This window comes from Achroia grisella, unplaced genomic scaffold, assembly GCF_030625045.1.
Source record: "Achroia grisella isolate CSIRO2021 unplaced genomic scaffold, CSIRO_AGI_Agris_v1 utg779, whole genome shotgun sequence".
Taxonomy (NCBI): Eukaryota; Metazoa; Arthropoda; class Insecta; order Lepidoptera; family Pyralidae; genus Achroia; species Achroia grisella.
The window spans coordinates 3,400,470-3,417,465 of record NW_026713019.1 but is presented as its reverse complement, the minus strand read 5'-3'; the positions used below and the strand labels follow the sequence as shown (position 1 = coordinate 3,417,465).

The 16,996-nt window shown below is 35.4% G+C and overlaps 1 protein-coding gene across 1 annotated transcript in view; it reads left to right on the top strand.

Annotated features, from left to right (window-relative positions):
• Positions 1 to 7,457: 7,457 nt before the first annotated feature.
• The window catches only part of LOC131850726 (serine/threonine-protein kinase tousled-like 2), a 36,440-nt gene continuing 26,901 nt past the window's right edge, over positions 7,458 to 16,996 (top strand). Inside the window, exons 1-2 of the mRNA XM_059201068.1 lie at positions 7,458 to 8,285; positions 14,068 to 14,153. Of these exons, the coding sequence (XP_059057051.1) occupies positions 8,213 to 8,285; positions 14,068 to 14,153 (159 nt within the window). The 5' untranslated portion in view covers positions 7,458 to 8,212. The remainder of the gene's footprint in view (positions 8,286 to 14,067; positions 14,154 to 16,996) is intronic.

Sequence of the window (16,996 nt, the reverse complement as noted above, 5' to 3'; positions counted from 1 at the left end):
TGTGTAAATTTGGATATCTTTCTCGTGAATTTTACATTTCAGAATTCTTTTTATGTATGAGTCACACTGTAGTGCACCTAAACTATATTTTAATGTAATATATTTTTTTAATGTATGCAACAGAAAAGATTTCAATGGGCTGGGTAGTGGCTGGATTGGAAGCAAAAAGAACAAACAAAAATATTTCACAAAACGCTATATTTCCAAAAGTACTAATACCATCGATTTGAAAGGATTAATTACAGTTCGATGATCTTATGTAGATAAACAAAATTAAATTAAATCATGAAACCTATTTGTATTGTTAACTTAGGTATTCTGTCGATTCTTTGTGCCTCAGGTTTTATTTAATATCAGTCATTATTAATAACTTGAGAAGTTTGATAATCATTAATTTAAGTTTCAATGTTTAACAAAATATAGGAAAATAAAGATCTGTAACATTGTTCATGCGTGTATTTCACTATTATTTTGTAATATATTGAATTTTATTATTTGTATTGAGATTTTTTTAATGATTTTATACTTAAGTTATAACCGCATTATTTGCATTTTTAGCCTGAATTATAAGTAATAAATATTATTAACGATTGTGTTCAATCAAAGCCACATGCATTAAGAATAATTATTTTGTATTAATTTTATATTCTATCTCTATTTAGGATTCTAAAATGCGAATGCAATCCTGTAACTGATAATGTAATATCGCTCTTCAGTAAAAGGAATAATTTGTCGTCAAATGCCGCTGAGACATAATGTCGTTCACCTCGGCCCTGGGGCACCGAGAGACTTTCTAGTAAGGTCTACATTACTTGACATACTCTGCTCATCCTTTACGCCTTAATACGACCTCGTTTAAGATCGAATTATGATGAGTGCGTGAGCAGCTTTCGTATACCATGGAAAATATTTATAAAAATTATCCATGGTGCAGGGAATTGTTGTGTAGAGTCTGACCGGACATTGATACGGTATGTAGAATCAGTTTCTTAGAAAACTTATAATACAAAAGTGTAATTAATTCTTAGAAAGTTTTATCTTTTGTCCGATTGTTATTATAATGTAGATACATACCATATCTAGACATGATGTCACAAGGCAGTTTTATTATTTGCTTGGTCAGTTTTCTTAAGAAAAGATTGTTAAAGTTTGCTAAAAGTTGAATTTTGCCTAGTTCGTATTTATGATATACTCCTCACACGTTAGCCAGAACGACTTAAAGTAAGAACAGTAACATTGTTCAATTTAGCGTTGTCTCTGTTATGTGCCGGTAGTTAAGGTTCGATGTGAACGATAGGGCTATAAGAGGCGAGGTGGCGGCGGAGGCAGAGGAGACGTGCGCGGTGCATGTGCATCGGTTGACGCATCGCGGTTGAACCCCACATAGAATGCGACGAAGTATATAAAACATACGTATATAAGACTTGGATCGATCCCGGAGCTAACCTTGCTTCCAAATCAATAGGTGCTCGCACTTGGTTTCGTAAAGAATAGGTGATAGGGTGCTCAATAATAGTTATGTTAGCAGAGATTTTTATTTAAAGTTAGGTATGGTGCTAAACTAATTATTACCGATTAAATAGCAGTTTTATTTTAGTGACGTATTAAAAATTATAATCTGTCTTGCTATTGGGATGATGTTGTTAACAACTTAGATTATTGCAATTATACTTATAAATATAAAATACTAATAAATAAATATCGCTAAATATTATTAGGTATGTGTAATATATAACTTTAAGATGGGGGTGATGATTTTCTATCTAGACTTTATAGATATATGAATATATAAATGGTATTATATTTCGGCACTTATTAATGTTATAGTCGATATTACGGCTTTATTAATAATACAGTATTTACAAGATTTTTCAAATCACAGGCTGTGGACGATATGCATTAAATATTTATTTGTTAGCCGATGATCAATATTTTGTAATGTTGGCCGTTTGTAATTGGCTGTCTACTCAAATTGAGGGCAAAGTAAACGGATTGTTGTCAGGCTGGAAGATTGCTTTTTGTGTGCTCACTCGAAAAATCTTTAATACTCAACTCCGCACATGCGCACCACTGTGACCTTGACGTTTTTTGACGAACTAACTTGTCTTTCGTAGTTTTGCGTATCTTAGAAATGGGTTATTTATAACTTCTCGGATTCTACATTATAATATTTTTATTGGAATTTTTACTACATTATAAGTATGTATATTATAATTACTTACATAATTTGTTTATTAATTTAATATCTGCAAGTATCATTTAATTCAGGTTCATTATAAACTATATTAATCCGCTCTTATGTATAATAAGCAATTTCTGATACAGTGTAACTATTGCACAGACAAGTACAAGTAGCACAATAATCTATGATAGAGTGCAGTCGGGTTCCTAAATATTGTACGAGTCAAGGATGGCCAAAATGTTTAGAGGTGAAAACCAAATTTGTTGTACCAATGTTAAACATTATTAGAACTTTAGGTACCATTAATTTAGGCCTAAATATGAGTCATTATTTAATATGTAATTGTTATCTTATGGTTGGTAATATATTCTTTGAATGAAAAGATAATTTTCAATGATAAGTGATAAGATTACATTGAAATTTGCTTCCGACCTGTTGTTACATGTATAAATGTCACATAATACGTAAAGCCTACCAGCAGGCCCACACCAGAATCTAATCTCAAATATTGATTTCAATCGAATTAATTTTTGTACTGGTTTTTGACACGTAATCAAAACTATTAATAATTAAGTAACAATGCTATGTCGATTGGTTCTTTCATAGACCACAGTGTACAATAATTAGTAAAGTAAAATAGTAGATCGTCAGACCTGCTCTACACGTTTTAGTTTCTTTATTTTATAGGATTTATTATTAGTAGTTACGTCCTTACTTTTTTAACATTTAATTATTGTGACTTGACCTTTAAGTCATATATAGCAGATGTATAGGTAGGTAGGTAAGTGTATATACGCTACAACAATGATTTGCGTTATCGATCTAGCATGCGCAATGAAGTATACAAATAAAGTATTAGCCTTTATTCATTTCAAACAATCGAACAAAGTTATTGCAATCCGCTTAAGGCGGGTCCCACAGCCTGAATTTTAGATGCTTTTGGTAGTGGGCCACGCCGCGTTATGCCATGACAACCTGTCCTGATAACCTGTAGAGACGCTGTATCCCCCGATTACACATTATCCCAAATGTGTATATATTATATTTATATTGATGGAATATGTGAACCCGCCTGCATTAACGAGATACGTTGGCGTTAACATGATTATCACATCTGGGTTGACCATGTTATTTGATCCACCATGGGCGACAGCGTAACAGTCACTCCTATTTGGTCCTAAGATGTTGTAGGAGCGCCAATTCAAACCACAGTAGTGCAATAGAAAAACTGGAAATACAACCCTACTCGAAACTACTTGGTGAGTATGCTATAATAGACCTACTAATGTCCTAATGTGAATTTTTATACCTGGTGCTTTGAATAATATCATGAATATCAAAACCGATGGTAATTGTAACTGGTCTGCTCTGGTGATATCTCGGTGACCTTGATTTTGCTATATTTCAAAGTTTAAAAAAATGAAAGTATGATTGTAAATTATGCTAGGGCCAGTGAACTTAACGTTGGTCTACAAGTGAAACCCAACTCGCTCGAGGTCAACGAACTGTTCATTTCGCTGCATCCGTTGCAAATACTGCGCGGCGCATCGATGCCGCCACCAATTCTGTCGACTGAATACCACAATTTCATTTATCCAAGTTTAAGTCTAGTGGTTTTAATCGTAAAGAGACTCTAAGCGTGCTATGTGCAATAGAAAGTTGCAATTTTAATCGTAATTTACGTTGTACACATTTTTTTCTTATTTATACTTTGCTTATTTGATAGTGAGATACACAGAAAAACAGATACAGGTTGTAAAGTAAATCATGGTTGCCATCTTATTCGTATTTATAGATGACTCTACTGTAGAAATACCTAGGATAAGAATAGATGAATGCTCTATGACGTCTCAAGTTTTTAGGGTTGAAATTACGACAATAAAGTATGATGGACACTCGCTGTGCGAGTGCCCTAAGTCTAATATGTTTAGAAACAATAAAATGTTACACGTAAATACCACGATACATATGGTTTACATCAAATTAAATTTTATCAAATTAGTCATTGTAAGTAAACAAATAAATGTTGTTGACTCCTCGCATACTGACCAAGTTAAGAACACCTTTGTATTTTTTTCTGTTATATTTAAATAATTATGCTTTTCAAAATGTAATTACCACCGATATAACTTCTTATCTCTAAAGTTTCTGAGCCGAATATCTGTATGAGTCCGAATAAATAATTATTGTTAGTTCTTAAAAAACCCCTATGACAGACAGACCGAAAACATAAAGTTGGTGAGATTTAATGTGTGATGGCAATTTAATAAATTACATAGTTCATTTTGTAACTTATGATGATAGCTCTGCTGCAAACAATATATAACTTCATTCTGTGAAACCTTTTCTTTTGTAAGTACTAACCTAACCGCTCCCCTCTGATCTGCGGCAGCCGTTATAGCATTACTCAATGTTATTGATCGGACAAACAGAATCGCAAGGAGGTCCCTCATTTTTATAGTTCCAGTTTCAGACAAAAACCCCACACTTAAACATCGCTTTTCGTTAGACAAGTTCGAACATGCCATTGCTACAAACTATATTATTGCGCAATAAAGATTTATTTATTGAAACTTTTATACACAATTGACAAATACACAAATATATAGGTGCACATGGCGGACTTTTACTATTTGCAGCATTTCTAATCATAAGACAAAGGAGTTTCACGTGGGCGATGCATTTTGTAAAATAACTATATAAAAAAAGTCGATGGTTTATTACAGGAATTTATTTGTTATACATCTCAAATCGGTGTAAACGGCCGCGTTTTTTTAGAATTCATCCCTTGAAAGATTTTTTTTTAAATAAAATGTTTATTATTTAAAGTCATCTGCCAAATATTATGTTCCCCGAGTTACAGAGAAATATTGTAAATTATTATTTAGATGATACACGATTCGCATGTATTAGTATTTTCAAGACGTCTGCAGTCGACAACCCTATCTGGGGCGGTGGCAATGGGCTGTCCGCTGCCTCTCGCCCACGGGAACTGGTTTATGTTACGTTTGTCAACTTGCGGCCATTATAATGAAACGAATCGAAGTTAACTCATAGGTACGGCTAAGTATTTGTTGTCTATATATTTTTTCTTGTGGTTAATAATAATATTTAGTTACTTGTAAGTTTGTCGGTTCAATACGGTACGAGCACTTACCGTAAAAAATCCTTTGGTGTCGACATTGGAGTACAGGGAGAATGGGTGCTTTGGGGGTGCGGTCGGTGGTGCGAGGGAGTTATATAGTGACGCGATCACGTGTACATTTTGCAGCCCGTATTGATCCTGTCGTCTTTTTCTTGTTGTTAAGTGCGGCAGCCTTTCGTGATTTGCAAACATTTATAATGTCTTCTGATCAAAGTATTATTAAAAAGCATTAACTAGGTTACATAGTTTTCTTTACTTTGACAGTCGCATCATATTTTTTAAAGTATGTAAGTGGGTATTATATACAAATACGTACACGTATGAAATGGGATTTGCTACGAAATACGAATGCATAGATTGATCACTGTTAGTCAGGAACGCTGTGAGAACTATCGTCGCGTCATAGTTACCATTACCATACCACTCGTCTGCTCTGCTTTGTGTTGCCTCGTTGGGAGCGTGCCATTATTTCCTCGCTTCGTTTTATTTTAGATGTGTCTATTTTTGTATTAGGTCGGTATTTGTATCCTACATATTCATAATCGACAGCGTAATGTAACAATATAAATCTATTTAATATTTATTGCGGTAGAGTGGGGCTGGATTTAATTTTTAAACATGTGATTATTGTAGTAATATGTATTTAATTGTATTCATGTGACGTTTTATAACGTGGTAATATTTAAATAAAATCTAATATAGTCATTATAGTTGTCGCTACAGAACGCGCACTGCGTCCATCGACCCAGCTCGGTCGCACACACACAATGAGGCCCTTCGCCTATACGCGTTATTTAGAAACTTCTACATAGACATATCTATCTAACTTATATATATGTAGCATCAACTCGCATTGTGTAAGTACATAACATACCAAGTAATCCCAGTCTTCTTTCGTCGTTGTATTATTCACTGGAGAGAGTTACATATGGCATTCGCAAATTCAAGACTGTCTCTAACTTGTGTAGTTTTGTATTGTAATGGTAATTTAGGGGATGATAGGTTAAAAGGTAATCTAGTCAGTAATATTAGGTATAGCATACTTACGTTTTACTTGATTCTCTTTTGCAGACGATTTATCGAGATTAGAGCTTTATATTGACAGTACCTCTAACTGCCCCAACTGAGATAATAGTTGTGAAGGTACTAGGTACCTAAATATGTAGAAATAATATCTTAATATGGAATAACAATTAAATACGTAAAATATACGTAAACATTTATGTATCTACAAATTAACTCGATTACTTGCTTGATATATATTTAGTATCTTGATGTATATACGCAGTCGGTAACGTTTCTCTACGGTAATGTTTTCTGATTTTCTTTACACTTGTTAATTATAGATTCAGATTTGATCTACTTTCAGATATAAACTTATAACTAGACACAGAGGCATTGGTACGTTGCTACTCTACTGCTTATTTCGAACGCTTATTGGTTGGATCGTTTGAAAGTGGGTGCTGATAGCAAATGTGGCGAGTTGGCGACACTCATTACGGGTGCAAATCGCAAACCGTAATGGATGACGTGGCTCTGGCATGCACGCCATGATGTGAGATTATAAGCGACAGACAACCAAAGAGAAGAGGTGTGAGAGTTTAGTCGAGTTGAACGAGATGCGAGATTGTATGTACGCGCTCTATTTCGGTCGCGGTGGCGCACTCGTCGGCTAATCGGCGCGTCACGTGACGAGCTCCGGAAGGACGGGGGGTGAGGGCCCGCGGTTCGCGGCAGGCAGGGGCGTTGGAATGCAGTCACCATCGCTCGATGCACAGCACTAGCTCTCGCCGATTGTTCGTCAAGGCGCTTCTCAATGCTCCTCAAATATACCTATATATAAACAAACCGCTGCCACTGGTTTTAAATACTTTTCTCCCTAGAACAAACTGATAATCAATATATTTATTGATTATAAGAATTTAGTAATCTTTCGTTTATTATTTGTACATAAATTAGGTATTCTATTATTAATTGATTTATCCAGGTAGGTATATTAGGCATTAGGCAGGTATATACTGCAATAAAATGCATATATAATAACGTAATAATATATTTTATATAAGAAATCCCTTTCTAGTAAACACTAAATTAGATGTGATTCGGTAATTCTGTAATAAACATCCCCGATTTTATACATTCCGCTGACAAGAAAATGTCAGTGTCAAGTCATAACAGCGCAGCTGTTATAACATAGTAAATAAACAACATCAGTTGGTAGACGTAATTGTTGAACGTCGACAGGGGCAATCCTAATACTCGAGTTTTGTCGAAATACTTGCTCTTTATTATATTGCAAATGTAACCAGATTCTTATTCTTATTCAAGTTGGGATGAATTTGTGGTTCTACAGGCAGTAATTGCAGCGCGCGGATTGCAGGCGATGGCCCCTCGCCCCGCTATGCCGCCCCGCGCTCGAACACCGTAAGTAAACAGTCTGGTGTTTATCCGCGTCTCGCTCACACCGACCGCGTCGCGTCGCGCCTCTGAGGTGCACTCGCTGTTCCTATTATTTTCGTGACGGGTATTGCGCCGAAGCCGATTCCCGCATCCTCGCCCCCGAGACGCGAGGTCCGGTCTCGCGGCGGAGGCGGCGGCGGCGGCCGTTCGCATCGCGCGCCAGTCCGCGCCCGAGGCCGAATGTCGCATCGGTTCGCGCCTATGAAACTTTGTTACCTAGTTGTCGTCTCTGTACATCGAAAATGTGGCACGTTCCAGAGTACGTAACGAGTCCGTGTCACGGCGGGTGACAGACGGACGGGACGACAGTGCCGGTGTTTAGAATTTAAACGGAACAGTGACGTGTGGTGATAAGTGAGCGGATTGTGTATTAGCGTGCCCATGCTACACGTGAATGTGGATGGAGTGCGGAGTGGTGTCGGAAGATGCATTTCAAAGAGTCGTTCGCCATGAGCGATCGACCGAACGAGCGCGGCCGCCGCAACTCCCGCTGCAAGGGTGGGTGTCTGCAGTGAATGACGGCCGCGACCACTCTGCTCGGCACTCGGCACACGAGCGCTCGGGCGCCCATAGCGTAGACTACCATCACACAACTCTACAGACCTTTTCATAACAACAAACACACTGCGCGCGGTGCTTTTACGACACTGTACAGTTAACACTGACAGTTATGTCAGTTCGTGGATACAACGAAGGGTTATTATTAGAGAAATAGCCAATTTATTGTTAATTTCAATATCTTGAACTCATAATACAAAATATGTTGTTGTAAGTAATTAAATACTCATTAGTGTTTAATACTCATACGGAGTGTTTATATGCTCTATTTGAAGTACATTATATTATAAATTGTGCCCGAAAAGTTAATTTTAGGTCAGAATATAGCCAGATATTTTCTAAAAATTTATTTAGTTTTCTGAAGAAAAAAACAAGCAAATATTTACTTACTGACCTTCAAGTTACAAAGCAGATGAAATTAGTAATTGGGCCTTTTACTATGTATAGCAATGTACCCTATTAGATCGACCTTAACGTTATCATACCTAAGTGCCTATTGTAGTTCGTTTCCGGAGAACTTTCTACGATAGGTTAATTCACCTGATTGCGTTCTCCTCCTTTCATCCCTTCAACGCAAACACTACCACCGATTTATCATCATAAATGGGATCTAGGCTCCATGACGAGATTAACATCTGCAAATCAAGTAATCTATATATTAATTTGTTCTGACTAACTATCAATTCTTAACCAAAATTTACTATGTAGATGCGTATTTTTATATTATAATGTAAGCAATTTTTAAAGTACTCATGAGAAACTGAATAAATGATGCCCATGAAGGTGTGCGAAACAGCTAGTCTTCGATGCAAATAAGTCCAACCCATATTTATATCAGAATGCCCATGGTTATATTTGAGCTCACCAGTAGCTCATTTTCACCAAAATATTATATTGCCATGATTCTAGCTTTATCCAATATCGATAATAGCTCGAAAAATTTATTACAATTGAAACAGAAAGATTATCTTAATGCTATATTGTGTACGAAGCTACGGAGCATGTATGAATGAGGTCATTTTTTAAATATAATAAAGTGCAATAAAAATCCTAGTAATTACCTTATAATAACTTGCTACGATCTTTTACGTACTGTTTATGAATATTAGTACCTAATAGTTTATTATTATTAAATAATATATAGATAAATAGTTTATTATACATAATTGAAAGACCGTAAAAATACCTTTAAGACGAAGGTGTTTTTTTCAAGGCTATATATTTTTTTCCTAGCCATGTACTTTTAAAATAATAGCCGATGCTAGTGTGACTTACTCAAAATGGTTACAATTCTAAGACATTACTGTAACGTAGGTATATCTGTGATCTTGAAAATAGTGACATCAGTTATTTTGCTTATAATTTTAAAAGTACATGTCTATCTTCTTTTGTGTTTCTGATAAAGAGTGCTACCTGCTCTTTAACATTTACTACCCGATTCAGTTGTGTTGGGATTATGGTTATTGAGATACTTATGTAATATTCGTAGATTGTAGGCATGGGATTATTAGTATTGGGGACTAAATAACCCTATCAATTTAACCATCATAAGGAAATCCATTCCTAGTAAATTTACTACGACCAGATATTGAATCCAGGTAATTTTATACTTACTCTAGCCTTTTCCACTAGTGCTCGCCAACGTTACAGTATTGCGGTAGGCTATTCTATAATAAGATGATAGAGTATGCCTAATAATAGTAACGTTATTTTTTTTTTGTGTATGATAATGGAATGGTGCACCCGCCTGCGCTCACGGTTTACGCTGGCAGGGCACCAGTGGAGGATGACAAGATGAGCATGAGGTCAGGTCAGTTAGCCCATCATGACAAATTCACCAAGAATTCATCACGATGGTTTCCAGGGGGAACCACGTGGAGGTCGACCTAACATGGTACATTGTTAGCAATGGGAGTTACTAGTTCCCATTGCTAACAATCCCCTTCCCCCCTAGTAACGTTATTATAAACACTGTTTTTTAAAAAGTAACTGTACCTTCATTTGTGTAGATATATGGAAATCATAGGTATTTTTAATAATCCGGGACAATTCGCACAGCATCATCTAGTCCCAGACTAACTAGAGCTTGTGTTATAGGTGCTATAGAACTGATAGAAATAGTTGAATACTTTTTGTCCTCAATTATACCATTTACAATCTACTACTAAACATAGATTAACATAATAATAAATCAATTGAACACACATATATGGCCGTTGTTTCACTTAGTCTGGTGCGGGTCCAGTGGTTTTCCTTTGGTTCCTTGTCGGTTCTTCGAGCTATCTGGCAACTTCAACTTGCAATCTACAACGGAATATTAATTTGTTCAATAATAAAGCATTCTATATACTGTTGCCAATGTCATAGCATTTAACTTTGTAGGAAGAAGTAAAAAGTTTCGTTTATTGGCTCTATTAAGGTCTCTAATTAATCATCTTATCATCTATATCCATAGAGCAAAATCTCGTACGAGATGATAGGAGTATACACATGTGCTCGTATCGAAGGACAAACATTTTTGTTTATTGCCATTGTTGCCGCTACATCTACTTAACCCTGTCACAACCATTCCCAGTCACCCATACTAGCGACCCGCCCTGGCTTTGCTCGGGTATTTTATTTAATGTATACACAACTTCAAACCGATTTATACCCCAACCTTCTTCAGAATTGAATCTGCTTGTGTATTAAAACCGCATGAAACCACAGTCAGTAGTTTTTTGGACTTCCGTGAAAATACAGGCAGACGTGGCGGAAGGAAGTAACTTTATTTTATAATATGGATAGATTAATGTCGTATGGAAATGTGAATTTATATATTTTTTACTTATATGAAACTTAGTTTTAAGTATTAGTTCGGTATCTCAGGTGTGTTCATATATATATTAAATTAAAAAAAAATAACGATCGTAATAATCGTTCTACTGTAGTGTTGGTAGTCTAGTACTTTTTATTGTAAATAATAAATTATATACTAATCTTACATAGATTAGTATATAATTTATTATTTACAATATAATTTATATTGAAATTAAATATGAAAGAACAAAATCCAACAAACAACAAAATTTTGGGGTGGTAGTAGGTCTAGGTGGGTATTTGCTAACATCACCCGTAACTAACCCGTGATGTTACTCCTACTAGTACTACTTGTACTTACTGTAGCGCTTGAACATTACACAAACTATGTACTAACCGTACATAGTTTGTTAAAAGGGGCTTTTTTTTATTGTTTATTTATGATAAATGTTAAAATTTTATAAGTCATGTTAAAACATTTCTTATAATACGACTGACAATAAAAAGTTCTCCATTTATCGATATTTTTTACCTTTATATTTTGCTATTTATCATTCAATACTATACCTAGTAAAAATAAATACATACTTTACGTTGTTTCGATTAATAGTTTTTTTTACATCGAATACTAATATACATTACATTCCTTATTCATTTTTAGGTCAATTTGTGTGTTTCTGTCTTTTTAAAAAATGAATATAATATATTAAATTCAATAAGAAAAAAAAAACAAATTAATCACGCGGGCGAGTCTCAACAGCGAGAGTAACAGGCGTCAGGGGTGATGCGGTAGGAAGAGGCGTAAGGGAGGAAGGGTGTCGCAAAGGATGGAGGTGAGATCATAGTGGCGAGTGGCCCGGGGAGGCGATCGATATGTACATTGAACATATATACGTATATAAATATGTATGTATATATAAATAACCGTACCTAACTTCTCGCAACTCGACTGTCTGCTCCAGATACTGCGCCAAAAGCCCTCCCCCGACCCCCCCCATTGCCAATTCTTATAGAACGAACATTCTTTGTACCCACTCTAAATTATTCAAAGATATTATTTTGATTAGATTATCTAGTGTAGGTACTAAGAAAAAATATACGCCTACCCAATATGGTTGCTTAACTGTCTCTTACCACTTAACTTGCAAGTAGTGTAATCAAAATACAAATAGTATTATTATTTTATATTTGAAGGATTACGATTTTTTTTGTTAGATATTAATTTCAAATATTTTAATATTTCAATAATTTATTATTTCAAATATACGCTGGTAATATTGCCTAACATTTATTTTAGCGTGATAAACCAATCTGTTTTTAGACCCCAAGTGCTAAGAGGGCTTGGACTGGATACAAATTTGTCAATGACATTTATTTATTTTGAATATCTTTATATAATATAGGTGTTACGGTACGATGGGTTTTATTTTCAAAGTATAATATAGTGTGAACAAAAATTAAAATTTATTAAATTGTAACGAAGGCGCAGTGACAGATTTTCGGATTGACTTGGGTTGTATATTAAAAAGTTTTGAACCGATCGTACCCAAATTTGATACTGACTGCGTCGTTCTTTCGACTTGTCGTTGGTGATAATCCATAATAGGAGGATATTAATTTATTTTCTTCATTTACCGACACTTTCTCACTTTTAAATTTCGTTTGTATTTAATACACTTAGTTCATCGGATTCACGGATGATTTTATTGTAAATTCGTTTTCAAGATATGCAGAATAACACATAAGCTATAAATATCGTGCGGTTGAAAACGCGAACAAAGCTAGTTACCAATAATTTTAATGATGACAAGGTACAAAAGCGTTAATACATTTTTTTTATGTTTATGAATTAGTGCATGTGCCTATTCATAATGTTTAATTCGTGACAGTATGAACATGAAATCAGGTTATTTAGCCCAAAATGACAAGTTCGCCAGGGATAACCAACGTGGATTATAGGGGTCGTGTCGAGATAAACCTGGGCAACCTATCGCAAGCGATGTACAATATTGCTTATAATCGGGCCTTTTGTCCCCTTTACTATAAGTCCTTTCCCTCCAATGTTAACATATTATTACTCTAACATCTATTACTTAGGTAGTATAATAATAGTTATTTAAACTATAATATAATGGTTATCAAAGCGGAGGCTTTGATAACTTTGAGTTTGACTCCAATGGCCATCACGTTGTACTCGTACTGCTGCTATACACTGTGCAAGTCTGTTGGTACATACTACAGTAAACAACTTCAATCGTGCAAAAAAGAATCTATAGCATCAATAATAATACATTCAACCGATTCCAGAAACAATTATCTAAATCGGCACAGAATTGGCAAAGATGTCATGAAACACACACATAAAACCGGTACACCTATGGATTCTAAAAAAGAATAAAAAAAAGGAACTTTTTACATAATACCATACCCATACCGGCATTGCTCAGGTAGTCAGGGCCTAAAAATATGTTAGAACGAGTACGATAACATTTACAAATCCCTCTATTTGCTTTTTTTTGGTATATATAATTAAATTCCAATATTAAAAAGTTTGTAACTGGAAAAGTAAATACTACAAGAAGATTGTGTCGAACAAGGTTTCATTTTTTAGCCATTTAAGTTTCGGTTCCTAATATGCAACTGATTGTTAATTCTGAATATTCGAAGTATGTACCATCTTTATAAAGACTTTTGAAGTATATGAATAACTACCAGTTTACAATAAATATGCGTATAATCACATGTAAGACACGTACCGCAATATTTGGCAAATTACTGCGCATATTACATACATGATGTAATACGTCATAGAGTCAACAAACATGGTGATGACTAACGAAGTCTTGAGATGATTTTAGCAATGTTTTTATAATATTTGGAGATTGTGGTTGTTAGATTTTTTATTTGTAATTTTTCTCTGCAGGTGCCGGCGTCAAAATGGAGCACTTCCAAGCGGCGCTCGATCCTCGCAAGCAGGAGCTGCTGGAAGCGCGCTTCCTAGGCGCCAAGGTCAGTTATGTTTAATAGAGAGTAGTATTTAGACTGAAGGTAAACTTTGTACGAAGTCGTCTGCGTGGGTATTTCATTCTCAACTATTGCACCCATCAAGCTTTGTTTAGGTTGAAGGCACATAAGGCCATGAAATTACAGGATAATAGGCATGGCATCTTAGTCTACAACATGAGGGGTGATGTGATGCCCCTGGCGTTATTCATGTTTATAGACGACGGTTTTTTTATTTTTATGGATGATAATGGAATGGCTCACACGCCTGCGCTAACGGTTTACGCTGGCGGGACACCAGTGGAGTATGATAAGATGAGCATGAGGTCAGGTCAGTTAGCCCATCGTGACAAATTCACCAAGAATTTATCACGATGGTTTCCAGGGGGAACCGCGTGGAGGTCAACCTGACATGGTACATTGCTAGCAATGGGGTTATCAATCCACATTACTAACAATCCCTTTCCACCCTATAGACGACGGTTACCAATTACCATCTATGGATAGATTCAATTATAAAATAATTAATATCTGGAAGGTATTTTTACAATTATGCAAATATCTGGGTAAACATATTTACCCTCACATTACAGTTCGCCAAACATTTTCTTCGGGAAACAGTAATATAGGTTGTCCTGATATGGCGAAATCATAAAACTGCAGTTATGGCAAAATAAAAAATAATATGCCTCTTTTGTTTTCTAAACGCTGTAGAGGATGAGGATGTTTCAGATGACGCAATTCCATATCTTAGGAATTTTTAGAATTAACGTCATGCTAATTAAAATTAAAAGGCAAATGAAAAACTTTATGAAATTTTTACTTTTTTGTTAACAATATTTCTATATACAAAAGTCATTAGTAACCATTACAATGTTTTTATTCTTATATTTATTTGATATTATCCGATGTATACAAAAGGAACTCGCTGCGTGGTGGATTCTATTTCTGCAGCTAAGCAGTTTGCTTTGTAAGCTATTAGTAAGATACGTTTGTGTGGCTATAATTACAGGGTACCAATGCGACACCTTAGTTCTCTAGACTAGCAACGCATGCAGGATACCACTGGCCTAACAAATGAATTTTGTATCTAAGTCCGAATTTCTATTCATGTTTATATTAATATACGCTTTCGGGCCTCGGGCTCGGACCTCGGGCTGTAGATTTAAATTAAAAATGCGTGTTTTTTTCGGAGGATCACGCGGCAGAATAGATGCAGTTAACTAATGTTGCAATCGATCATGATGCTTCATGTGTTGTATCTGCGGACTAAGTCGGTTGTGTCTGAAATATTTCTTGCTGTACTTTAGATAGAAATAGAAAAAGCAACGTATTATTCCGTTACGGTTTGCGGTAGACAGTGCAGCTAACTAATAACTTAGAAGATGAGTCTCTATGTAACCACCATTCTAATTTTATGAAAAGGGTTAGGAATACGTTGTATTATTAATTTGTAATCGCATGGAGTACAAGGTATTCGGATATGTGTACGATATATTCTACCATTAAAATATGTTTAATACATATAAATATAACGAGCCACGTTATTATGCTCCATCCAGTTCTTGTACTAGGCAGTCGCTTTCAATAATGTATGTATATATTGAAAGAGACTGCCTTTGTTGAAATCAAAGGCGAATACGCTGTTGTTTTCGAAACGATTCTTTTGTTCTTATATTTCCTGCGCTCAGTTGGAACGGTTTGTTCAGATTATCGGTAGCGCAAGCAGAGGACGTTGCTATGTTATGTATCATTGATCTACGTCACCGTGTACCATATTCGCGCGTACGTGTGCAAAATAAAATGGCCGCGCATTAATGGAAAAATAAAAACGATAAACAGATATCTGTTCACGTAATAACTATCCAATCATTATCATTATTTATAGTAGCCTATGTTCAGCAAAGTGGAAAATTGGTACTAAATTTATATTGGAAAGGACTTGTGTTACTGTAGGCATTCATTTTTATAAATTGAGAACAATATGGGATTTTATTTGTCAAAACTAAAAGGAGCAGTTAGTTTTGTACTCTGTATTTTGTTTTTAAAATGCCAGACTATTAAAAGTATGTATAGTATTGACGACAGTAAATAACCGGTTTTCAATATGTATTGGTATAAAAAGTCTACAAATAAAATTAAAACCTCTTATAACTAGGTACCTCAAATAATTACGAGTGACAAGTACAACGCAATACAGACTATTCTCGAGACTCGGCTTGAGTGCCGGACAAGTCGACGATGGTAATCGTTAATCGGTCCGTGAAATTCATACGAGCATGGACATGATCGACTTACGATTGCTGGCAGATGAACGAGTGGAATATTATGTTGAAGTCACGTGATTGCTAATCTATTGTTGTGGCTGTGTGTTGTGTAGCTACCTGTCCCGCTATTTTTTTGCTCAAACGAGCGTTCTTGGTGAGATAGCGTTGTGATGTAGTAAATATGTAGGTAATTGTATTAGAATATATCTCGTCCCCGTCAGGTCCCCACCGTTTGTAAGTCTCGCCCCGCTCTTGTCCTATCAACGAGTCATTCACTGTGCGACAGGGTAACAGTTTTGTGCGTTGTTTAATTTTATTTATTATTCAAATGATTTGGCTTATGATAATGTCGCTTCAAGTATGATTTCAATGAAACAAATAGTTTAATTAGTGAACAATTGTATGCTTCTGTCGATCTGTAAAGGAATATTCTAATACCGCTTTCTTTCACTAGGTAGGTGAACATAATATAACTACTTATTAGACCTGTACTTGGTAGTCTTTATGTTCCGCAAGAATATAGTTTCGGAACTTGAGAGGGATGACTATTAAACAGTGATTTCGTCATTCGACGACAAGATG